This window comes from Anolis carolinensis, chromosome 3 (assembly GCF_035594765.1).
Source record: "Anolis carolinensis isolate JA03-04 chromosome 3, rAnoCar3.1.pri, whole genome shotgun sequence".
Classification (NCBI taxonomy): Eukaryota; Metazoa; Chordata; class Lepidosauria; order Squamata; family Dactyloidae; genus Anolis; species Anolis carolinensis.
In genome coordinates, this window is record NC_085843.1 from 54221321 (window position 1) to 54247324 (window position 26004).

A 26004-nucleotide genomic window follows, 5' to 3' on the forward strand; every position below is an offset into this window, starting at 1 on the left:
TCAGTTCATGTAGTTTTCAATATATTTTATGTTATTTTATGCTAATGATACTCAGCTATATCCCTCTACTCCAAAATTCTCTTTTGCTATTAAGCATCTTGATGCAGCATGTATTTTAGCTATTTTAGCATGGACACTTCATCATTCTCTAAAATGTAACATGGCAAATATAGGACTACTTTATTTCCCCAAAATCTTATTTAGAATATACACCCTCCATCTCTGTTCATAATGTTCCCATTTATCTTGTGAAGGAAGTACATGATCCTGGCTTTATTTTTTATTCTTTGCCTTTTGTTCCTTACACTGTAGTGGCAGAAAAGTCATTTTTTAATTAGTTCACACAAACATTCTCCATCCATCTGCCATTGGCCTGGCCCATCTGTCAAATTTTAAAATATGATGCGACTCCTGTGTCCAAAAGTTTCTTGAGGCTCCATGAGAAACTTTTCCTTCAAAAAGGGCTCCATGGCTTTAAAAGTTTGAGAACCCCTAATCTAACTCATTAATATTTTTTGAAGAGTAATCGTCTGAGGACAGAACCTTGCAGCACAAACTGGTCTTTTCAGTTCTCTTTTCAGTGCCTCTTAGGTAAGGCTACATGTTACAGAAAACAGGTGTAATCTATTCTATCATTTAGCCCTTGAGGAAATAGTGTTTGTAGTTTGAAAATCCAAAATAACTCTCTTTGTAGAAGACATCTTTTGACATCTGCATTTGGTCAGGGCGATACTTTGGAAAAAGGCATCCTGGAACTCTTTCATTTGCTCGTTAAAGAACTCCATTCAAAACAGAGCCAAAGCTACTAATAGGAATGTAAGTAGATAAGTGTGTTTTTTATTTAAAAAATTAAAAAAAAACTTTTCCTAAGCAATGTTAATTTGGGGAGTTTTATATATCTATTGTTTGTATGTTGTTTCACTACTTTATTTAGTGTACTCAAGCATAATAGACAGGCATAATACCCGAAGAAGTAATAACAAAACAAGGGGAACAAACCGGGAGACCTTGTTGTGTGCCAATTCTTCGTGTTGCGAATCAAATGAAGAATTCCTTTGGATATAGAAGTTGTAAAGAAATTCAGCCTTCAAGATAACGTTGACATTGGCTCAAGATTTCACGCAGCTCCAGGAACAATATGGACTTGGTTGTCTCTTTATGTCTATTATTTACGCCTTGAACATTACACCCTTTATTGGATCATGATATGAAATTTTACCTTTACATTTGATACTCTGGAAGTAATTTCTTTATAAATAATATACTTTGAAGTAACTTACTCTTAGACAGAGTTGCAGAAAGCAGATGTGTGTTACATATTTTTGTGACTTATACAAGAGTCTATATGCACTGTTGTGGATGAGATTCACAGTTTCTATGAGAAGTGCTGGGAGTGACACTGATGAGGTTGGGGTTGAGATGGATTGGACAAAAGTAGCAGAAGTGGGTGAGGAGCCTACAAGTAGTGGCACATTCAGAAGATCTGTTGGGAATGAAACTTGGAGGGAAGATGATTTGTCTGCTGTTTGGGAGGATGTAAGTAGAAGCAAGAGAAGGGCCGCTTGGCAGGCAAGGCAAAGAGCAGCTCGGACAGCACAACTGGCAGCTGAGCGTGGGGTGTTGTCTGATTCTAGTCTGGTGGAGAATGCAGGAGCAGCTGAGGGTGGGGCATTGGCTGAATGCAACTCAGAGGAAAGTTTGTAATAAAAGGAGGGTTGGTTGCACTAGGGACCTTGCAACTGGTAAAGTGTATGCTGGGTTGCATGATATGCTGTGTTGTGATTCCTGTGAGCCCTGTGATTCCTGAACTTTGTGGATTCTTTGGGATTTGCTACTGTTCTTGGTTTGGACCTCGGACCGCTTCTGGACATCGTGTTTGCTCTTGTGCCCTGACTTTGGATTGGATGTTTGACGCTGCTGCTGTATCCTGTTTGCTGTGGATGACCTCTGGACTGGCTTGACTTGCTGCTGTATCCTGTTTGCTGTGAATGACCCCTGGACCGGCTTGACTACGACTTTACTTCATCTTGGAACGTGTTCGCTGAAACGATAGCGAGTGTTTCTCCTCTGCCGGGTATTTTGGTTAGTGGGTTGGGATTTTTTTAGGACTTTGGGACTCTCTGTCTTACCTCCTTTTTGACAGGTTGGTTTGTGTTTGTTTTTGAATACTATTTTGTTGCTGTTAAGCATTTTTGATTCTTTTGAGCTGTATCTTCATTAAACTATTGTTACTTTGTACTTGGGACTGACTTTGTGGTATCTGTACCTTGACATGCACATACATTGTTGTTCTATGTTGTTATAGATATCTGTGCATTACCCACCCACAGATTTAAGACCTCATCACATAGATGTTTCCTTCTGTTTTCTCTGTTTTTGCACACTGACAAAAAGGAGTCCTATGGAGGCCAGCCCATAATGCACAGCCACCCATGAGAATCTGTCTTGCCAGTGTGCTACAATGTTGTTGATTTAATATTTGATGTCTATATATGTGAGGCATTGAATTTTGCCATGGATTAGGTTGTGAACCACTTTGAGTCCTTCCAGGGGTGAGAAAAGCGGTATATAAATGCAATAAATAAATAAATAAATAAATAAGAGTGGCTTGAAAAATATAGAATACTTAGGGAGAAATAAGATTAAGCAACACAATGTGAAATACATTTTAAACTGTGTTGGTGAGCCAGACATTGCAGCACCAAGAAGAAAATTCTAGTGTGCATTGGTCCTAGGATGCTCTATTCCATCCTTCTGCTCTTCTGTGTCTCCCAACATTCAAGCATCAGTCTTCATTCTGTGCCAATCAGCACAATAAATCTTTTTTCTTTGAGTTTTATTTCAATATTTTCTATATGACAAATTTACTGGTATGTCTTTTTTTTTGCATTCTGGTGGTGCTGTGGGCCAGCAGTCACCTTTGAACTCTTAAAATAGAGAAAGGGTAACTAATATTTTTATAACTTTTAAAACCTCAAAGCTCTTCATGCATTATATAAACCAGTGGATCATATACATAGTTTGTCTTCTGAAAATGGAACAAATCCTCTGTTTGTGGAGGAACCTTTGATCCAGTGGAGTCTCCTGCTGATAGAAAATGGACGAAGGAAGAAATTTTTGTTCATTTCCTCTCTCCTAAACAGCCTCTCATGCTGAGCTTGTGGGAAAAACTAGATTTAAACTAGAGATTTCTGATTTATAATTCAGTTTCATGCCATTGCATTACACCAGTTCCCACAGCTCAGCTGAAACTGTATCATTGCTACTACTATTGTTAAAATACCCCCCCCCCAATTTCATCACAGCTATGCACACAATAGGATTCCACCATGTCTGCTTTATGACAAAGTTGTGCTGGTTGTGTACATATATCAACGCACTAGGCTTTCCTCCACTGCACACATTTACCTGCTTATCTATGCTTGTATGAAAAACTTATTTTCTTACCTTTGTTTTTAACAGTTTGAAATCCATAGTTATCAACACACCATGCTTGGTATTTCCATTACATTTCTCCCTCCCTCTTTCTCTCTCTCTCTTTGACCCCACTTTTGTATATAATCTGTCCACTGACGCTTCAGTCCATATTAGAAAATTATTTTTACCAGTCAGTCTCAAAAGTGCTACTGGAAGTGCTCATAAAAATAATGATAACCATATCTAAGAAACTAGGATTCAGAACAATGGGTTCAAATTACTGGAACAGAGATTCCTGAAAGAACTTCCTGACTGTAAGAACTGTTCAGCAGTGGAAGTCTCTACCTCAAGGTGTGGTGGAAGCTCCTTCCTGGAAAGCTTTTAAACAGACTGGATTGCCATCTGTCATGGGTATTTTGATTGTATTTTTCCTGCATGACAGGAGGTTGGAAGCCTATGTGGTTTCTTCCAACTCTATTATTTTGTGATTCTATGCGGCCTATCCAATGCAATTTTCTGAATCAATGCCCCAAACAATCTGAGGACAGGCCCAAAAACCAAGACACCAAGAAAAAAATGGTGTTTTTTTTGGGTTAGGCTGTGTTATTAAAACTGAGCCAGTGTCAAAACGATTATTATAAAAATGTCAATGTGTTCCAAAATGGCAATTATTATCACTATTTTTAAAGAGGAGAAAATAAGGCTCAGATATGGTGCCTTATGTACAATATATAAAGCTTTCTGGCTTTTTGAATCTGAGTATACCTGGGAGTCCTTAAAAAAGATGAAAGTCTGAATACTACTGACCCATTTAATTAACAGCTAAATGTTTTGTCTTCGCAACAGTAATGGCAAGACCTTTTCTGCAGAAGCAGCATGAATAATCATGAAGCTTAAACGGATTCCTACCTGTAACTGCCAGACTAGTTACAGCTGCACTGGTGAGAGGGAGCACGGGGTTGACAGTCAGGGTCGTAGCTGCGCTGCTTGTCACAAGGCTTGGTGTGGTTGCCACCTAGAGGTCAGAATGGAACAGCAGGGCTCTTTAGAAAAACATCACTTAATCACTTTTAGTAGAAAACAATGATGTAATATTAAAGTATATGTTGTTTATGTTGATACGTGTTCAAGGCATTGCATTGTGTCTTTGTTGTAAGTCGCCCTGAGCCCCCTTCAGGGTGAGAAGGGCAGGATTAAAATTAATTAATTAATAAAATAATAAATTAGCTCATTTTTTTCTAGGTATCAAGAGACACAGAAAGTGCCAACAACAGAGCTTCACAACTTTGGAGTTTCACTAGATGAAGCTTGGGACTATATTGTTGCAGCTTTTATCAAGGACATTATTAAGCCTTGCATGTAAACTTAACTAAAGCAAACAGGCATCAGAAGCAAGGATGAATAAGTGATGCATAAATTAAACAAAGTGTGAATTGTTGCTTGAACATGACAGCAATGCAGTGCACTGAATATAACACCAAGCACTTATGTTAAACTTCAAGGTTGACAACCTGTTCCAAGTATACAATATCCTAAGTTGAACTTGCAAACATTGTCGATTCTTGATTTCACATTTACAGTTGTTGCACCAATGTACAAAAATGTCCCCCAAAGCCCACCTTAGAAGCCGGTGGCTCCACCAACATAGGAACTTACAGGGCTCTCAGGAGAGGCTATGAGTGAAGAAGAGCAAAATGTGTTCTGATAAGCAGTTGCAACAGGATCTTATAAGGGTCCCTGTGGTTGCCAGTGAAAAAGCACCTTGCTGCCATGAGAAGAATGTATATTGCTCCACTCCTCAGTGCCATAGTAATCTCTATGATAGTGGGCTGCATGGTTTGGGGTGGGGGGGAGTTGTACCAGGCGAGGAAGCTATAACAGCAGAGTTCTGTTGTTGGAGCTATGTCTCTTGATGCAGGATCCAGCACATTTTGCTATTCAACAGTTTCTGGCAGTCATAAAAATGAAGCTTCTGGAGTATAACAACTACTTTAAAAGTAAGTACGACATAATTAAACAGGAAATATGTTCAAATCAGAAACAGAATTTTTTTCAAATGTTGTTACATAGTGTTATCGAGATGGAAGAAGTGATTACTTTTTCCTGTCTGGTACATTGCAAATGGTTTCTAATTCTTACCAATGAAGTTGGACAAGAGAACATTGCTTTGATGGGTGAGCTGCTGGTCCCACCACTGCTGGGTGGGTTGATTCTTTTTTCCTTTTGGCGCCGGTTACAGAACCAAACACGGATCACCTCTTTCTCCATGTTTAGCTGGTCTGCTATCATAGTGATCTCTTCCGAGGTAGGCTTTTGGTTCTGACAGAGAAATCATTTGAATCATTTGGTTAATCTTCTGTTTGTTACACAGGAAAAAATAAGAACAAAGTATTTAAATGATTCATTTATTGTATCAAGTGCACTGTATAAATCAATTAATACTAGATGAGCAGCTATGAGGAAATCAGGTAATAGTAAAGAATTCTGACAAATCAAGCCTGAATTGTGTCTAGAAGCCAAAATGAGTAAATGAGGAAAGTTCTTTAGGCACATTATGACTTAAGATGACTTACTGAAGAAGAAGAGGGAGGAGGAGGAGGAGGAGGAAATAATGAGAATAATAATTTATTACCCGCCTCTCTTTGTGGCTCGAGGCAGGGTACAACATGGTTAAAACAGAGAGATAAAATGAAACACTATTAAAAAAATGTATATGACAAATATACACAGGTAATAAGCAGATTAAAATTCACTGATAAAGTGCAGATTAAAAGATAATGCTTGGTGACATGGAAAGTGGTGGGGACGAAAGGAAAACCACATTACAGACAGACTGACTTGATAAAGAGAGAAACGCCCCTAAGCCTCTTACAGATATGACCAGGGCTGCTGATGACCAGGATTTTTTGGAGATCTCTCACTCATAGGGTCACCAGATAGTGAGCTGGCTTCATGGCAAAGAACAACAACAACTCAAATTGACAAAGCTGCAACATATTCTGTATAATTTTTCCTCATTCTATCATTTCATGTTGCGCTGCTATAATACAACAGTTAAAGCAAAGCACAGTGCAACGGATTTACTGACCTCTAGGAAACTCTTCTCTAAGGCCACACGTATGTTGGTCTCTATGCTGGTGCGTTTCTTCCTCCTACGGTTCAAGCCCTCAGCCCCTGGGGAATTCAGGGCACTTGGACTGGAGAGAGCTGAATCAGATGAGAGGTTTTCTGAAAAAGGAGTTAATGCAACTAGAGCATGCTGTATAAATGGAAGCTTACATAGGGGCTGTTTAACCAAATTTGCCCAGGTCATTGCATATACATTGAAAAATTCTATAATGTGGATTCTGAAATCCTTGCAACACATTTCAACTCATGGTGGTAAAAGTGGGTGTGAGAGGTAATATTTCCCTCTGCTTGATTAAGAGCTATTCTGAAAACAGAAAGGACACCCAGAATCCAAATCTATTGACCCTGTCTAATAGAAGCCCTGCTAATGAAACTGCCGATCTGCTTCTGGGCTAAATACAAAGTGCTAGTTGTTACCTATAAAGCCCTAAACAGTTCAGGCCCAGACTATTTGCAGCCTTGCGATCCGCGGAAGAGGCCCTGCTCTTGGTCGCACCCCTGTCTCAAGCACGGTTGGTGGGAATGAGAGATGGGGCCTTCTCCGTGATTGCTCCACTACCTCTGGAAATGGCTGAAAACCCACCTATGTACTGTGGAGTATGAAGAAGAGGAAGACTAACATGCCCGATTTATACTTTCGCCTAGACACGTAAAACTTTGTCTAGAGACTGGAACTAACCTTAGCCCGCTGGTTGTTTCACAACATGTCATCTTTATATAATGGTTTTAGCTATTGTTCTTAATTGTTTTTATTTATTTAGTGTCAAATTTACATTAATTGTTATATTCGTATAGGTCAATTAAGTTCTTATTGTCAATTATTTTTGTCTGTTATTAAGTTTGAGTTAAGTTGCTGCTATATTATTTCAATATGATTTGTCCTGAGGTAGTGTTCTGAATTGTTTTCCCTTTTTGGCATTGAATATTTGCCGTACATGGGCATTCTATAAATAAAGCATCATCATCATCATCATCATCATCATCATCATCATCATCATCATCATCATCATCATCATTATATGACACAGCAACCAAAATAGGTATGCTGGATTTCGTATCACAAAATCACAAGTCAAACACTTCTGTGATGTCTCATGGGCCTCAGAGTTCTGACCCTAGCGCCATCATGGATAATGATGACGAAAACATGAGTTTTCTGCCGTCTCAGCAGGAGACGGATATCTTCCAGATGCCTGTTGTTGTCGATTCTAACCAGGAGCTCATTAAAATGGACCTTGAACAAGTTTCTCCCAGTGCCTCTCCTCCCTTTGCGAGAAGAGAATCCTATGCTGCGAGTCGGGGCCAGAAAGAACTATCAAGGAGAAGCCTCAGATTAGCAGCCAAACAAGACGTTAATTAGCTAAGTTTCTCCTGGGAATTTGCAGGGAGGAACGCAGCTGCAGGAAGATGTGTTTCACTTCTTTTTCCCTTGGGAAAGGAAGCTCTGGACACCTGCTTTGCAGGAAGATTGAAGCTCTTAAAAGTTCCCCACACAGGGGAATCCATGCGGAGTCAACAGATCAGCTTCAGGATTAACTTCGGTTCCAGCCTAGTGTGGACTGCGTTTTAAGTCTGCAACTTCAGTTCCCTTGCCTTGCCTTGCCTTGTCAAGTTTTCATGGACTCTCTCGTCTTGTTTCCAGCCTTGGATTTTGTCTCAAGTATCTAGCCTTGTCTCCAGTTCTTGCTTTGGACTTACTTTGAACCTTAGAGACACTTTGGACGCTTCCCCACTCTACGGCTTGAAAGTAGAGTGTGTTTCGGTTTTGGGATTACAACTTTGAACTCTAATATTATATATTGGACAATATATTTCTGGACTATATTTGGCCTTCTTTGAAAGGTCTATTGCTGGACTACATTTCCTACTTGTTTTTATTTTACTATAATATTTCCTTAATAAAGATATTAGATTATAATTGGTCTCCGTGTTTGGTTCTTAGTGCTCCGCTGCCCGGGCGTGACAACTTCCCAAGTGTCTAGGACTGTGTGATTTATTTTCGGATGATGCGTGCAGATCCCAGTAGGGACTTTGCAGTTGGCAGATTGTAATTTTGTCAATGCCTATTGTTTCCAAATGCCAGCTGAGATCTTTTGGCACGGCACCCAATGTGCCAGTCACCACCGGGACCACCTGCACTGGTTTCTGCCAGAGTCTTTGAAGTTCAATCTTGAGGTCCTGATAGCGACTGAGTTTTTCCTGTTGTTTTTCGTCAATGTGACTGTCACCTGGGATGGCAACATCAATGATCCAAACCTTTTTCTTTTCCACAACTGTGATGTCTGGTGTGTTGTGTTCCAGAACTTTGTCAGTCTGAATTCGGAAGTCCCACAGTATCTTTGCGTGCTCATTTTCCAATACTTCTGCAGGTTTGTGATCCCACCAGTTCTTTGCTGCTGGGAGGTGGTACTTGAGGCATAAGTTCCAATGAATCATTTGGGCCACATAGTTGTGCCTCTGTTTGTAGTCCGTCTGTGCGATTTTCTTACAGCAGCTGAGGATATGATCAATGGTTTCGTCGGTTTCCTTGTACAGTCTGCATTTTGGGTCATCAGCTGATTTTTTGATCTTGGCCTTAATTGCATTTGTTCTGATGGCTTGCTCCTGGGCTGCAAGGATCAGGCCTTCTGTCTCCTTCTTCAGGGTCCCATTTGTGAGCCATAGCCAGGTCTTCTCCTTATCAGATTTTCCTTCAATTTTGTCAAGGAACTTTCCATGCAATGTTTTGTTGTGCCAGCTGTCAGTTCTAGTTTGTAGTGCGGTTTTCTTGTACTGGTTTTTTGTCTGCTGTGCTTTGAGGAGTTTCTGATTTTTCACTTCAACCAAAGCAGGTACTTCACTTTGCTTTACATAATCTGCCAGGGCATGTTGTTGTTGTTGTTGTTGTTATTATTATTACAAAAATAACACCATATATTTCCTGCTTAGGTTTTAAAAAAAGTTGGAGTACTGGGAAATCAAATTTGATGAAATCTAATTGCATGAGAACCTATTTAGAACTAATATTTAGAACCAATATTCTGATGTGTACAGTGTTCCCTCACTTATTGCGGGGGTTCTGTTCCAGGACCTACCACTATAAGTGGAAATCCACTAAGTAGGGACACTATTTTAATTTTAATATTTATACATTATTTTAATTGTTATGTAGCCTTTCTCCCCCTTGCAAGCCCGAGAGAGCTAGTGAACCCTTCCCTACCAGCACCGGCTGGGCCCTTGCTCAGGCTGTTGCTCTGGCTGTTTCCCTGTAGCCAGGGAAGAAGGACTGTTGCTCCAGCCGGATGAGTGAGCGAGGGAAGGTGGGTGAGAGAGTGAAGGCTGGCGGTGGCAGCAAAAGCCTGGAAGAGGCAGCCAGGTCCAGCTTCTGCCTCCGCTCCAGCTGGGCCACGTCGGGAAACATGGAGGACTCAGAAGAGGGGGCGGAGCGGAGGCAGAAGCCGGACCTGGCTGCCTCTTCCAGGCTTTTGCTGCCACCGCCAGCCTTCACTCTCTCACCCACCCTCCCTCGCTCACTCATCCAGCTGGAGCAGTGTTCTTTCTTCCCTGGCTGCAGGGAAGCAGCCAGAGCAACATGATGGGCCCGGAGCAAGCGCCCAGCAGTGTTGGTAGGGAAGGGTTGCAAGGGGGAGAAAGGCCACATAACAATTAAAATAATGTTTTAATATACCCCAGTTTCCCCACAAAACAGCGAGTCCGCGAAAAGCGAACCATGAAGTAGCGGGGAACACTGTATTAATTAGCATTTTAAACTCTTATATTTTTCAGCATTGCAGTCTTAAGACTATAAAAAGCATTTATAATGGTTGAGTTTTGAAAGAAGTAATAGAATTATCTTTAAATATGCTCCACATGTGCCAGCAAAGTATTAAGATTATTCTGAAAAATTGATCATGCTAACAGTCATAAATCCTTATCTTGTATATTTGCCTTGTATTATGGATAAAGAGTCTGAAAATCTTTGTAATAATTCTTGTAAAGCCCAACCCCACCTCTAAAAAGAGAATGAAAACCCAGATCTTTGAAAGATCTATTGTGACATATTTGTCCAAAACCCAGGCAACAATTCACCTGCATCATTGAGCCACTTTTCCAGAAGTGGTTTTAACTTGCACATGTTCTTAAAGCTGAGGTTCAAGGCTTCAAAGCGAGAGATAGTAGTTTGACTGAAGTCATTTCCATAGAGTTTACCCATGGCGAGCCCAACATCACCCTATAGGGTTTGAAAGAAAACAAATTTAAACAACACATGCCTTTACAGAAACACTGCTCTTTTATTTATATGTAAAATTAATCTAATTGTGAATGCATCAGTAAATACATAACTGAAATATAGCCAAATTTCTTTTGTGTTTCTATTGCTTTCAGTTTAATTAAATTATCCCTATGAATGATATATTTCTAACAGCTACTGTTAAATGTGTTGTCGAAGGCTTTCATGGCCAGAATCACAGGGTTGTTGTATGTCTTTCGGGCTGTGTGGCCATGTTCCAGAAGCATTCTCTCCTGACGTTTCGCCCACATCTATGGCAGGCATCCTCAGAGGCCATACCTCACAGCCTCTGAGGATGCCTGCCATAGATGTGGGCGAAACGTCAGGAGAGAATGCTTCTGGAACATGGCCACACAGCCCGAAAGACATACAACAACCCAGCTACTGTTAAAACTGCATATCACTGGCCACCTTACAGCGAAGTTAACAAAATGAATAAAAATGGTAACTACACACCAGATGATGCCCTAAATTCTGTTTCTTCAATGACACATTTCCTAATTATTAGTAGGCCTCTTAATGTTAAAGTCAACAAGAAACCTGATCGATTGAAATGTTACGTACAAAGGATTTGAAAAGAAGATTCTACAACCTTCCAGTCTCATAGGTGAAAATAAACATTGTTTTGAAATACTAAATGATCTCAACTGATTGATTGAGAACTTCTACAAGAAGCTGAACACAGGTTCTAATCATACACATGTGTGAGATTAAAATGAGAAAACTCCTGATATTTTTACAACACAAAAATTGAGTATATATAGCATATCAAATAATTCCCATGATGTAGGTAACCAGTATCTTTGTGGACATTACAAAAGAACTGAATATAAAACCACTTAAACTACAAATTGCTTCCATAGAGTTTTAAATTGTAAAGCCCCATTTTAAACAAAGAAATTATTCCTTGAAAACCTAAATGTAATAAGCAATTAGTATTCTATATAAACTAAAACCTAGTAATTATTTCCAAAAGACAAAACAATAAATTTGCAAGAGCCTGAAAGTAACCTACTGTGCGACTGGCAAAGAACTCTTTCTCTTTCTTTCTTCCCCTCACCCTCGAACACACAAAAAATCTCATTATGAGAATTTAATCTTTATTACTTAGCTTTTCTAATTACTACTCTCTTACATAATTAAGCAATCACTATCATTAAAAACTAATTATGTATATAGCTTGTACAATAGGATGGTTAAGTAAATTCTATGCCGTTTGGCATTCTATTGGTGAAATGTTTTATTATTGAATAGACAAGTAGTAGAAGATACCCTTTACCTTGGGTGACTTTCTGTCTTTAAGTGACACTTTTGCCTTATCTCAATAGAGGAATGATTAGGTTGTAACATAGGACATTCATTCAACACAATTTCAGTTTTTTTCTCCCACATGTGCATTCATGTGAAAAAGTTGCATCAGAATGGGTCATCAATACATTCAGCATTAATGAAATGATTCCCAATGAAGTCAGTTCAAATTATTTTTCTTAGGAAAGTTATGAGGAGTCTGTTCTCTGATAGATTACTAATATCTGTGAATTCACACAGCCTTATTAAACGGTCATCATAAACCTAATAAAACTAATAGGAGGTGGGCTATTAGTCACCTGCTGGCATATTTCAGAGAGTGCAAAAAAAAAAATCTAAAAAGCATCCCCAGATAGATGACTTTAGGGAATTAGCAAGTTCAAACAACAGTAGGAAACCTTTGAGAAAACTTGCAAAGGTCCTTTATGGATGGAGACCAGAGTAAAACAAAAACTTTTGCGTTCATCCTTGAAATACAGCATATAAAAGGAAAGTGTCTCAGAAATGATGAGATGTTTCTCACAAGACATCATAGTCAACATCCTAATTGCTAAATTCTGAACCACCAAGTTTTATAAATGTCTCTAGATACAGCTTTATGCAGTGCACCATTTTAATTCCCCTGACTCAAATAATAAGCAAAAAAGGACATGCTACTAGCACATCAATAGCATGTGTTTATAAATCCTTGCTTGACTTTGCTCCATGGTTTGCAGATAGCTATTAAAAAGCACTGGAGGAGCACAGTGCAGCCCTGACATATCACCCAGTTTAAATGTGTAGCAATTGCCCCAGACTGGAACTATGTTGTGGTTCAGCCAGAGGCTGAAGATTGGAGGATTATTCAGTCAGATATTGTGGAATGATGGGCTTTCCAGTGTGGGAAATGAGGGGATTTTGGAACATGATTCTGCCTGGAGGGATGGGTCTGTGTCTGGTCAGAAAGAAATAGCTTCAGAGAAGGTGTTTGAGATTCCAACCTCCATTCTTTGGCAACAGAAGATAAGAAACTGGAAGGGGAAGATCTTTCCCCTGGGAAAACACCTGAGGTCAGCAGGAGTATAAGACTCAATCTCCAGGAGGAGGGAGTCAGATTACAGAGGTCACAGAGACTCGGTGAGAAATCCTTGAAACAGAGATGTCAAAGGTATGATTTCATGGCCAGTGGACCTTAAATTAAAGTGTTGTTTACTGATAGGGTTACAGCAGGCAAGGCTGCATTACTGTGTACATCTTGGGTCTGGTTCCCATTCTACGTTCAAGTCTATGTCTAAGATCTTTGGGAAAGTCTTGTGCTCATGTTCATGGATTCATGTTTGGGAGGAAGTTCCTGTTTTCTTGTTTATGGATTTATGCCTATGTTTTGATTCCTGGCTTTTCCATGTACCTTGTCACTTTTGGACAGAACTTTGATATTTGGACTATTGCCTTTTGGAAAACCTTCTTCCTATTGCTTTTTGGACATTGCTTTGTACATTGCCTTTCGTCTTTTTATAACTGCTTTCTTCAATAAACTGTTTAGTTAGTACTACTGGACTCTTGTGTGGTGCTGGGTGCAAAGGTGAATTCAGGCCTGAGTGCAACAAACTGCCTTCTTTCTCCCAACCCAGATACAAAAGGGGTCTTCAGTAGAGGGTCTCAGTTATCCAAGATAAACAAGGAGATGGAAACTTACCTTGTTTTCCTGATAGTAAAGGACACACATTTGCATAACTGAAGCAATTATCATTAACCAACACAAATACTTCCAATAGATCCATATAAAATGTTATCCAAGGATACTTGGAAATGTCTAGGCATCTTTACCCAGAAAGAATGAAGGTAAGTGTATTAAAGAAATACTGCTTAAGAGTATTTCTTTATCTAGGAATACCAAGAAGGAATGGTCAGAACAGAAGAAGATTGTGCAGCCAGATTACTAGCGGGTGATGGCCATATGGCTTCCTTGTTGAAACAGTTTCACTGACTGCTGATCTGTTTCTGGGCACAATTCAAAGTCCTGGTTTTAGCCTACAAAGCTCTACACGCCTCAGGCCCAGGCTATTTGAAGGAACGTAACTTCTCCTGCGAGTCTGCTTGAGCTCAAAGATCTGCAGGGGAGGTAGTTCTCTCTAATCCACCCCCTTCCCAGTAATAGCTGGTGAGAACATGAGAGAAGCACTTCGCTGTGACAGCTCTTACACTTTGAACCCCCCCCCCCCCCCTCCGGAAGCTAGGATGGATTCTCTTTAGCTTTCCATGACTTTTAAAATTCTGTACTGTTTTTGGTCTGTTTCAAAGTAAGATTCTAATTCTGCTGTTATTTAATATTGTTTTAATCTTGATTTTGTATGTTTTTAACTAGACGTGCTTCATTGCACACTTTTTCGAAGTCATTGTGAATCCCACATGAGATAAAGGCAGGCTATAAATAAAATGATGAATGGATGGTGAGGACATGAGAGAGGGCTGTCTCAAGGGCTGCTTCCAGGTTATGTAGCTCCCTTTGAAGGAAGGCTAGTTTACCTCCCGGCCCTTGCACACAGTTTCAGTGTCAGCAGACAAAGATCATTCTATTCAGGCAGGCTTTCAGAAACTGTATGGTCAGGAATTTAAATGGATGTGCTAAACTTTCAATATTTTAATTCCAATTTATTATTATTAGGGTACACTTTTTTAGTTTCATTTGAATTTTAAAAATATATCGTAGTTTTAATGTGCATTTTAGCATACAGAATGCATTGTGTTCATTTTTCCCTAGTAAGGTGTGTATCAGCAGCTGTCTTGAGCTGTTCCATCCTCTGGGCAATGGATAATGCCAGGGTGATGACCTTGTACCTGGAAGATGAGGAGTGCATTCTCCCAGAGATCCTTAGATTCCTTAGTTTTCCTTTTGTTCTGCATTTACAGGCAATTAGACTTGAGAATTTATTCTGTCAGGAAGGTAAGTAGAAAACTCTTTGGCCGAAAGGTAGGATCAGGCAGGTGTCATTTGTGGGTCCACTGGTTTGTGGAAAAGTCTGGTCCTCACATCCATGGTGCAACTAGAAAACTCTGGGATTATCACAAGAGTTTCATCACAAGTCATACAGTGTGGCTTAGGCTTCTCAAATAGCAACTAATCGATTTCAGCACTAATTTTTAGAGGATCCATAATAATTGAAAAAATTGATAATTACATATGAAATCCTGCAAATCCTTCAATGGATACTCATACAGGCCTGCATAAGAAATGAAAAATGAAAGACCCATTTCTTCCAGATGTGAACAATGGTCTTCTAGGGAAATATCTAGTCTTCAATCTTACCTGAGTGAATCCAAGTTTGATCCGTCTTTGTTTGAATGTCTTGGCAAATTGCTCAAGCTCCTCAAGATCACTGGGCTCTTCCAAGCTGGGGGTATCAATTCGCTTTGGTGTTGACTGGTTCTGTGGAAGTGGCTGAATAGGGGTTGCTGCTATTGTGCGTGTTGGGGTTGCTGGCTGCTAAGAAATATGAAATAGCAAACAAGGAGAAAGAAAACAAATATAAAAAAATGCTTTACTTCATAAAAATAATAAGCTACAGGTTATCTCAGCTACCTATGTGGACAATTTGGGATTTTGGAGTATTCTGGATTTTAGAATTCTGGATAAAGGATGCTCAACCGGTACCATGTTTTTAGGTATACAGGATTGTGTACGTTTTTCTTTTTCAAATATACTGTCTCCACATTTCACTATATTAATTTATTTCATTGAACGAAGGAATTCCATGTTTAAATAAATATTTGGGGGGGGGTGACAGTTTTGGATACCAGTTTTACTTTTGGGGAAGGCCCATGGGAAGAAGGCTTGTGATACCAAGGGATTAATAGGGGAGAAGTGGAGGGGGAAATAACCAAAAAGACACAGGAGAAAGATTATGACAAAACATCCTATCATGAGGTGTTAGATGTGTTCTGAAAAGACTGATGCAGGTAGGATTTAGAGCTGAAGATAACCTTTCTGAATACAAATAACTTAAGCAACCACTGGAAATAATGTATTAACTTTCCCGTTTGGTTTAATGGCTGTTTTACACATGCAAATCAAACAGCCATCAACATGTGTATGTAAAAGTGCGATTTTAATTTTAATAGTATCTGGAACGTATGTTGCTCTCATTTACTTTGTGAACATTAATGAATTTTCCAATAATTGAATGATTAATAGAAGGTGTAGTTTGGCATATAGATTAACTGTATGCAACATGTCAAAGCAAAGTACAAGTTTATTTAGAAATTGTCAGTGACCTTTTCAAGAGAGATGTGGCTACCTATTAATTATTCAGAAGCGTGAGCTCAAAGACTTTTGTCATGCACCATGGTATAAATATTTCCATCTAACCACATCAAATAAAATAAAAAAACTTTAGGAAAAAATAGACTGACCTGAGAGGTGAAAGTGATGCTTGGCTGAGACTGCAGGAGGTTGGCTTGGCTTTGCTGAGGTAGTTGCGTTAAGAGATTCTGCGCTTGCAGGAGACCTTAAAGAAAGAAGACGCTAATAAGCAAGTTTATATGTACTCTTGATCTTCATAACTTGCTACAAAATGGCACCATGTGGGGGCACAGGATGTACACCTCTTTAGGTAGACTGCACTTATAATTCTGCCTACTGATGACAACAGTCAATTTTAAGCATGTCATACCCATACCCATCCCCACAACTGAATCAGAGAAGAAAAGGAAGTATTAAAAATTCTGGGGCATCATAATGCTTTCAAAGAAACATTAATTGTATAATTGTATGCCCAAAATATCCATTCATAGAATCACAGGATTGGAAGAGACCACACAGGTCATCTAGTCCAACCCCCTGCCATGCAGGAAAAGCACAATCAAAACACCCCCAACAGATAGCCACCCAGCCTCTGTTTCAAGGCCTCCAAGGAAGAAGTTTCCATCTAGGAGTATGTTCCAATACCCCTAAAAAACATCACAGTCATGGCAAATGAAGCCATCTAGAGACAGCCCTGGGGAGGATTGCCAGAAGTGGTAGAGCAGTGGCTCTCAATCTGTGGGTCCTCAGATGATTTGGTCTTATTTATTTATATATTTGCAGTACTTTTACTCCACCTTTCTCACCCCGGAGGGGACTCAAGGCAGCTTCACAATGTGGCAATAATTCAATGCCTTTGAAACAGAGTACAAAACAATCAATTAAAAATAAAACATTAAAATACAATTAAAACCATTAACATTTAACTCTGAACACCAGAGTAAATCACGTGATCTGTAGGCATAGTCCAGGCTGTTCCATTGGTCAGTTCCATATCTTTCATATCTATTACTGCACCAGATTTTCGAAGACTTGGTCAAAGAGCCATGTCTTCACTTTTTTGCAAAAGACCAGGAGGGAGGGGGCTGATCTAATCTCCCTGGGGAGGGAGTTCAACAGCCGAGGGGCTGGGACCGAATAGGGCCTCCCCAAAATATCGTAGACTTCGAGATGATTCATAAAGGGAGATAGGTTCAGACAGGTAAACTGGGCCAGAACCATTTAGGGCTTTATAGGCGAAAGCCAGCACTTTGAATTGTGCTCGGTAGCAGATGAGCAGCCAGTGGAGCTGGCGTAACAGGGGGGTTGTACACTCCCTGTACGCAGCTCCGGTGAGCAATCTGGCTGCTGCCCATTGGACCAATTGCAGGTTCCAAACAATCTTCAAAGGCAACCCCACGTAGAGAGCGTTGCAGTAATCTATTCAGGATGTAACCAGATCATGGACTACCGTGGCCAAGTCAGACTTCCCAAGGTACGGGCACAACTGGCACACAGGTTTTAATTATGCAAAAGCTCCCCTGATCACTGCTGAGACCTGGGGTTCCAGGTTCATCAATGAGTCCAGGAGAACTCCCAAGTTGTGAACCTGCGTTTTCAGGGGGAGTGTAAACCCGTCTTACACAGGCTGTAACCCTATGCACTGTTCGGCCTTGTGACTGACCAGGAGCACCTTTGTTTTGTCTGGATTCAATTTCAATTTGTTCACCCTCATCCAGACCGTCACAGTGGCCAAGCCCCGGTTCAGAACCTGGACAGCCTCCTTAGTAGCAGGTGGGAAGGAGTGACAGAGTTGGACATCATACGCATACAGATGACACCGTACCCCGAAATTCCGGATGATCACTCCCAGCGGCTTCATGTAGATGTTAAACAACATGGGAGACAGTATTGAGCCCTGTGGAACCCCACAGAACAAAGGCTGTGGGGCCGAGCAGGTGTCCCCCAACAACACCTTCTGGGAGCGACCCTCGAGGAAGGACCGGAGCCACTGCAACACAGTACCTTCAAGGCCCATTCCCACAAGGTGTCCCAGAAGGATACCATGGTCGATGGTATCGAAGGCCACTGAGAGGTCCACCAGAACCAACAGGGACACACTCCCCCTGTCCAGTTCCCAGGTAGATCATCCACTAAGGTAACCAAGGCTGTTTCAGTTCAGTGTCCCAGCCTAAAGCCAGACTGTGCCGAATCCAGAAAATCAGTGTCTACCAAGAATGCCTGGAGTTGTGAGGCCACTCATAGAAATCATAACAGCTGGTAAACTAGTTGGGATTTCTGGGAGTTGTAGGACAAACATCTGGGGACCCACAGGTTGAGAACCATGGTGGTAGAGAAAGGATATCTTGTCCTTTCTCTCATCCCCATGTAAGCTGCTCAGAGTCCCCTTGGGAGATGGCGGTGGGATACAAAAATAAAGTTGTTATTATTATTATTATTATTTTATTATGACACAGCAAACAAGATAGACATGCTGGATTTCGTATCACAAAATCACAAGTCGAACACTTCCAAAGTGTCTAGGACTGTGTGATGTATTTTCAGATGATGCGTGCAGATCCCAGTAGGGTGGCCTTTTGCAGTTCGCAGATCGTGATTTTGTCAATGTCTATTGTTTCCAAATGCCGGCTGAGATCTTTTGGCACAGCACTCAATGTGCCAATCACCACCGGGACCACCTGCACTGGTTTCTGCCAGAGTCTTTGAAGTTCAACCTTGAGGTCCTGATAGCTGCTGAGTTTTTCCTGTTGTTTTTCGTCAATGCGACTGTCACCTGGGATGGCAACATCAATGATCCAAACCTTTTTCTTTTCCACAACTGTGATGTCTGGTGTGTTGTGTTCCAGAACTTTGTCAGTCTGGATTCGGAAGTCCCACAGTATCTTTGCGTGCTCATTTTCCAATACTTTTGCAGGTTTGTGATCCCACCAGTTCTTTACTGCTGGGAGGTGGTACTTGAGGCATAAGTTCCAATGACTCATTTGGGCCACATAGTTGTGCCTCTGTTTGTAGTCAGTCTGTGTGATTTTCTTACAGCAGCTGAGGATATGATCATTGGTTTTGTCAGCTTCCTTGCACAGTCTGCATTTTGGGTCATCAGCTGATTTTTCGATCTTGGCCTCAATTGCATTTGTTCTGATGGCTTGCTCCTGGGCTGCAAGGATCAGGCCGCCGCCTTCTTCCTCTTCCTCTTCCTCTTCCTCCTCTTCTTCTTCTTCTTCTTCTTCTTCCTCTTGTTGTTGTTGTTGTTATTATTATTATTATTATTATTATTATTATTATTATTATTATTATTATTATTATTATTCCTTGTCTGAGTGAGAGTTCTATTGAGGAGGAAGTCACTAAATTCTTGTTGGAAAAGTAGAAAACTCTTTGTTCAATAGGTAGGATCAGGCTGGTGTCATTTGTGGGTCCACTGGTTCATGGAAAAGGCTGGAGTGTGCTTCCCGTCTGGTCCTCACATCTATGGTGCAACTAGAAAACTCTGGGATTATCACAAGAGTTTCATCACAAGTCATACTGCGAGGCTTAGGCTTCTCAAATAGCAACTAATCAATTTCAGCACTAATTTTTAGAGGATGCATAATAATTGAAAAAATGGATAATTATACATAGAATCCAGCAAATTTTTAAACGGATACTCATACATATATTTGGCTGTGTATTACAGATTTTAGTTCTTTGTAGACTTACAACTGAATTAGTTTGATTGTGTGAATATAATATTACGTTGCATTATGCATGCGCCTCTAGGAGTTATACGCTTGCTCCTCCTCCATTGGCTCAAGTCAGAGAAGACTGGAAGAATTCACTCCTACTTTTAAAGTATAGTGAGCCCTTGGTATTTGCTGGAGTTTGGATCCATTGATACCAATGTCTGTGGCTGCTCAAATCCCATGATGTACAAATGGCATAGTAGAATGGTGTCTCTTTTATAAAATAGCAGAATCAAGGTTTGGTCTTTGGATTTTTTTGGGATAATATTTTCAAGCCATAGATGGTTGAATCCATGGATGCAGAATCCATGGATATGGACAGCCAACTGTAACTATAGCTACCCCTCAAATCTAAATATGGACAAACTCTGATTAGTTCAAAGAAGGCCAGATCACACCATGATTTAGCACTAATGTTGTGCTAGTGTATGGAATTGCTGTTCATTTTGTGTAGTTTCATTTGCATTGTCTCGTTTTCGTATTTGGTTCCAGCTAATGAAAATGGGCCGCTTGTACGGCATGAATTTTTGTCTGGCTAACGAAAAACATGAACATTTTTTGTGCCATTGGTGGCAATGGGAGGGCTTCTGAGGCTCCCCCTCCTAGTTTTTGGGCTAGAGAGGTGAAAATTCACCACACACGAAGGGCATTTTGATCTCTTGTAGCCTACCAACTTTTAAAACATTTGGGTCTTCCCCAGAGTACTATTGTTATTATTATTATTATTATTATTATTATTATTATTATTATTATTATTAACACCCATTGCACACATCAGATGTAATGGGAAGGCACTCATCCCCCAGACTCAGCTTAGATTCCCAGAGTAGCTATCTCTCTCTCTCTCCCTCTCTCTCTCTCTCTCTCTTTATATATACACACACACACACACACTAGCTGTGCCCAGCCATGCATTGCTGCGGCTGTATGAATGTTTTGTTGGGCAGAGAATTGGCCATCTGGAAGGACGTTGCCCGGGGGACATTGCTCGGATGTTTTGATGTTTTTTACCATCCTTTTTACCATCCTTCTCATGTCCCTGCGTGGAGGTGGAGATAATAGCAGGAGCTTATCTGCGGTTTTCTTGGGTTGGATTTGTGGGAAGAGGAAGTTAACCTTCAAGTCATAAGGGTTTAACCCATTATGCCACCGGGGAGTTCCATAGGGTCAGCTTACATCTCCCAACAAAGGATTTCCCCAGGTAGGATGCAGCTAGGGTTTGAAGCTGCAAGGCTATTCAATGGTAATCGAGGTGACCAATTATATAATTGAAGACAAAAGTGGTTTCCTGCACCCTGGACATTATTGTACATATGTATAAACCCCTACTTGCCTAGTTTCCAATAGACCTCATAACCTGTGGATACCTGACATAGATGTGGACAAAATGTGAGGAGAAAATCATAGGGCCAACTTACATTTCCCCACAAAGGATTTCCCAGGTAGGATGCTGTCAGCGGGAATGATGGGTAGCAGAGTGAAATCCAAAAATTCACCATCCCGGTTCACCTCCTTCTCTCCAGACTGTTTCCCCGTGTGGAAAACAGCACTGGACAAACTCACTCCAGCAGACGAAGTCCAACTGTTTATTTACAGTTAGTCCAACTAACTTTATTTACATGATCTATTTACAGACAGAGCAAATTCAGTCCTTTCCTCCATGAGTGCTTTGCCGAAGCACTCATGCACACACACACTGCTCATCGCTGTTCTCCGCTCGACACAGGAAACCACTCCCTCTACATTCCACAGGAACAAGATAGTAAGTCCCGGTCAAAACACACTTGACCCCATTGGTCCTGTGATACATCAATCATAGCAGACTCTCATTAACTCCATAATTGCTGAATCCAGATTGATTTTAACATTTCACAATACACAATACCCTGACAATTCCCCTCCGAAATGTTCAAATCAATTCTCTACATATTTTAACACTCTACACATTTGATCAATCTCTCTTGAACTTCCACAAGATAATACATGTATATATACAGTCTTTTTCAATCACATGTAAATTGTTTTGATCACAATACATCAACTCTCTTCTTGCATCTTTATTAACACAATCGATGCCAGAACCATAACCTAATACACTGATGCTTCACTTCATTAATCAATAGTTTTCCCAACCTCTGAAAACTTAATTCATTATGCCACATAGATTAATTTGATGCTGCCAGGCTTAACCATGGATTTCAATTTCTCTTAAAATCCAATTTCTTAAAACCAATTCATTACATAATCATACTTTTCCATCACAATTATTCACAAAAATGATTTAACTCTCTCTGAACATATATACATATTTCAATTTCTGTTCAGACTAATAAACAGGCACAATGTTTTTGCATCTCTGGCGCTTTGGCAACACCTGTGCCAACTGACAAGTTGGAGACCACTGATCAACTGATTCAATCTCGGTCTCAAGAAGAGATATATCTTCACTTTTTTCTGTCACCTGCTCTTCACTCTCAAGCTTAGGTGATTTTTTCCCTTTACCCCCTCTCTTCTGACTCTTCTGGGGAGTCTGTACTTCCCCATGTTTCACTGGAGTAACCATCTCCTCCTTAATGGTTCGTTGCATATCCTTTTCAACAACAGAACCCCCTCCACCTGAAGCTTTCTGTACCTCCGCTTCCTTGGTGGAATTATTATGAAACAACATCTCTTTGTTCAAATGCAACCTGTCCCAGCCTTCATCCCTCTCAAAGTACGCCCTCTTTGAGAAAATAAGCCTCCCAAGACCACTGTGAAATTTAAGCTTGTCTTGGTAGTAGCCTAAGAATTGCATTCTCCTCCACTTAGGCTCTCCCTTTTTCCTCTGGTTGGCTGGAACTTGTACCTGGGCGAATTGACCATAAATTCTCAGGTGTTTTAAATGTGGACATCTTTTATACATTCTCCGAAATGGGATGTCATCCAATTCCTCATCCCATAACCTGTTTAAAATATAATTACTTGTGTGTGAACACTCTGGCCAATTCTTAGTTGAGCTTTTGGACTCTCTAATTAAACACTCATTCATGTGAAGAATTTGCTTCATCCTATTTTGAGCCACGCCTTCTTCATTTGACTTATTTGATTTTACATTTTTAAATCCTATATTCCTTTCACTCAACAATTTCTTCATCTCTTCATTACACACATTAATTCCTTTGTCAAAAACTATTTGACCTATATGCTGTTCATAGACCCTTTGAACCATGTATATCCAATTAGACACCTTTACAACAGCTTCCTTCAAATCTTTAAGGAAGTAAATATAACCAAATCTCGTGTGTCTATCTACTAACAGCAAAGTAAATTGAGAACCTCCCTGGCTTTTTACATCAGATTCTGTCACATATAGATGGACCATTTCAAACATTTCCTGGGTCTTAATTCCAGATCTTTTAGGATGCTCTTTTGATTCAATTCCCATCTCTGAACAAACTGCACAGTCTAATAAATTTTCACATTTTTCACACTCAAAATCTGTGCATATTTCTAAAGTTTTTCTGAGCACCTCTACACGTGCATGACCCATCGTTCTGTGAAGATGATGGATACACCTGTCATGCATAATCTTCTGTTTCACACAATAGACTTGTGCCCCATCTGGAAAGTTATTTTTGTCAAACATCATATACATTTTGTTTCTTTTTACACCTTTTGCCACTACTCGTCCATCTCTCTGAATATAGCAATAGATTCCGCTAAAAATTACTCTATATCCGTTCTCTGTTAAGGTAGCCACACTTAACAAATTAGAACTTAATTCTGGGATGTAAAGTACATTTTCCCAATCCACATTCAAGCAAGGGATGAACACAGTGCCACATTTGTTGAACTTCCTCTCAGTTCCATCAGCCAAAGTCACTGCTGTTCCAGACACATCCCTTCTGTTTTTCAAAAGTTTAAGATTTGTAACAACATGGTGTGTACAAGCTGAGTCCAAATACCACTTGTTCTTTTCGGTGATCCTTCCATTCACCGCAGCCATAAACACTTGGGGCTTAGTTGTTGTTGACAAATTCCTTGCCCCTCTGTTCCCACGAGAACTTCTAGCCTTGTTGTTTGGGCAACTCCTGGCAAAATGCCCCGGCCTGTTGCAGACAAAACAACGGCGTGTTTTGACCTGATGTACTGCAACCTCCTTACGATTCCCAGGAACACCATCAGGACCAAAGCCGACCACTTGCGCCCCCTCCTGGTCGCACTGTACCATCGTCTGCTTCTGGGCCACTTCAAATGCCCTCCGGTCCACTTCTTCTTGGATTCTCCCACATACTGAATCCAAAGTTAAATCCTGGACTCTCACATTCTGAAAAGAATGTACCAGAAAGTCCCAATCCTCAGACAAGCTGCACAGCACCAGATAATACTTCTGTGCTTCAGAATATTGTAGGCCTCTTTCCTCAGCTCCAATCAATAATTGCTTTAGATTGTCCAAATGCATTCTGACATCCTGGCCCTGAACAAGCTTTGCTGAAAACAGCCTCTTAGTCCAAATCATCTGAGACATGCAAGTCTCTCTCTGATGGACATTTCTTAAAGCTTGCTATATCTCCTCAGGAGTGTCCTTGTTTCTCACATGGACAAGTTGGTTTGGTTGGAGGCACAGTATCAAATATGCTTTGGCTTTCCTCCTGTGCTCAGCATTTTGATCTGAATCATCTAGGGTATTATGCAAACCCTCTGCTTCGACCGCATCATTACTGACCACGAAGCATAATTTTCGTCAGATAGCTTTTCCATGCTGGAAATGAAGCTTTTTCCAGCCATCTCAGCCATCAAGATTCAACACCCTAAGCTCCCGGTGAATCAGCTGCCTCCGTGACCCTCAGTCCCCGAGATTAAGCCGTACTGCCACTTACTCAAGTGCAGACTCAGGCGGTCACAATCTTCTCCTGCAGCTTCACTGGAGCTCTCTTTCGGGTCCCCTCCGTCTCTGGAATCCCTCTCATGGCCGCACAGTTGCTGAAAGCTCACCAGCCATCAGCATCTCCCTCCACTGCGCAGCGGAAGCGTGCTGGGCCCATAACCCACTGTCAGCGGGAATGATGGGTAGCAGAGTGAAATCCAAAAATTCACCATCCCGGTTCACCTCCTCTCCAGACTGTTTCCCCGTGTGGAAAACAGCACTGGACAAACTCACTCCAGCAGACGAAGTCCAACTGTTGACTAACTTTATTTACATGATCTATTTACAGACAGAGCAAATTCAGTCCTTTCCTCCATGAGTGCTTTGCCGAAGCACTCATGCACACACACACTGCTCATCGCTGTTCTCCGCTCGACACAGGAAACCACTCCCTCTACATTCCACAGGAACAAGATAGTAAGTCCCGGTCAAAACACACTTGACCCCATTGGTCCTGTGATACATCAATCATAGCAGACTCTCATTAACTCCATAATTGCTGAATCCAGATTGATTTTAACATTTCACAATACACAATACCCTGACAGATGCAGCTAGGGTTTGAATCTGCAAGATTATTCAGTGCTAATCAAGTGGACCAATTACAACATTCAAGACAAAAGTGGTTTCCTGCACCCTGGACATTATTGCACATACAGTAGAGTCTCGCTTATCCAACATAAATGGGCCGGCAGAATGTTGGATAAGCGAATATGTTGGATAATAAGGAGAGATTAAGGAAAAGCTTATTAAACATCAAATTAGGTTATGATTTTACAAATTAAGCACCAAAAATTATGTTATACAACAAATTTGACAGAAAAAGTAGTTCAATACACAGTAATGCTATGTAGTAATTACTGTATTTACGAATTTAGCACCAAAATATCACGATGTATTGAAAACATTGACTACAAAAATGTGTTGGATAATCCAGAACGTTGGATAAGTGAGACTCTACTGTATATATAAACCC

General features: G+C 40.6%; 1 protein-coding gene across 7 annotated transcripts in view; it reads right to left on the minus strand.

Moving 5' to 3' along the window:
• Positions 1-26004, minus strand: part of pou2f1 (POU class 2 homeobox 1) — a 176270-nt gene that overhangs the window by 21158 nt on the left and 129108 nt on the right. For 4 of the 7 annotated variants that reach the window (XM_008107712.3, XM_062974935.1, XM_062974937.1 and 1 more), the window contains 6 exons: positions 16514-16608; positions 15411-15587; positions 10615-10756; positions 6506-6645; positions 5557-5736; positions 4327-4432 (listed from right to left, as the gene is read on the minus strand). In XM_008107712.3, the coding sequence (XP_008105919.1) occupies positions 4327-4432; positions 5557-5736; positions 6506-6645; positions 10615-10756; positions 15411-15587; positions 16514-16608 (840 nt within the window). The remainder of the gene's footprint in view (positions 1-4326; positions 4433-5556; positions 5737-6505; positions 6646-10614; positions 10757-15410; positions 15588-16513; positions 16609-26004) is intronic. The other 3 variants (XM_008107713.3, XM_062974936.1, XM_008107714.3) reach the window with 2 other exon arrangements.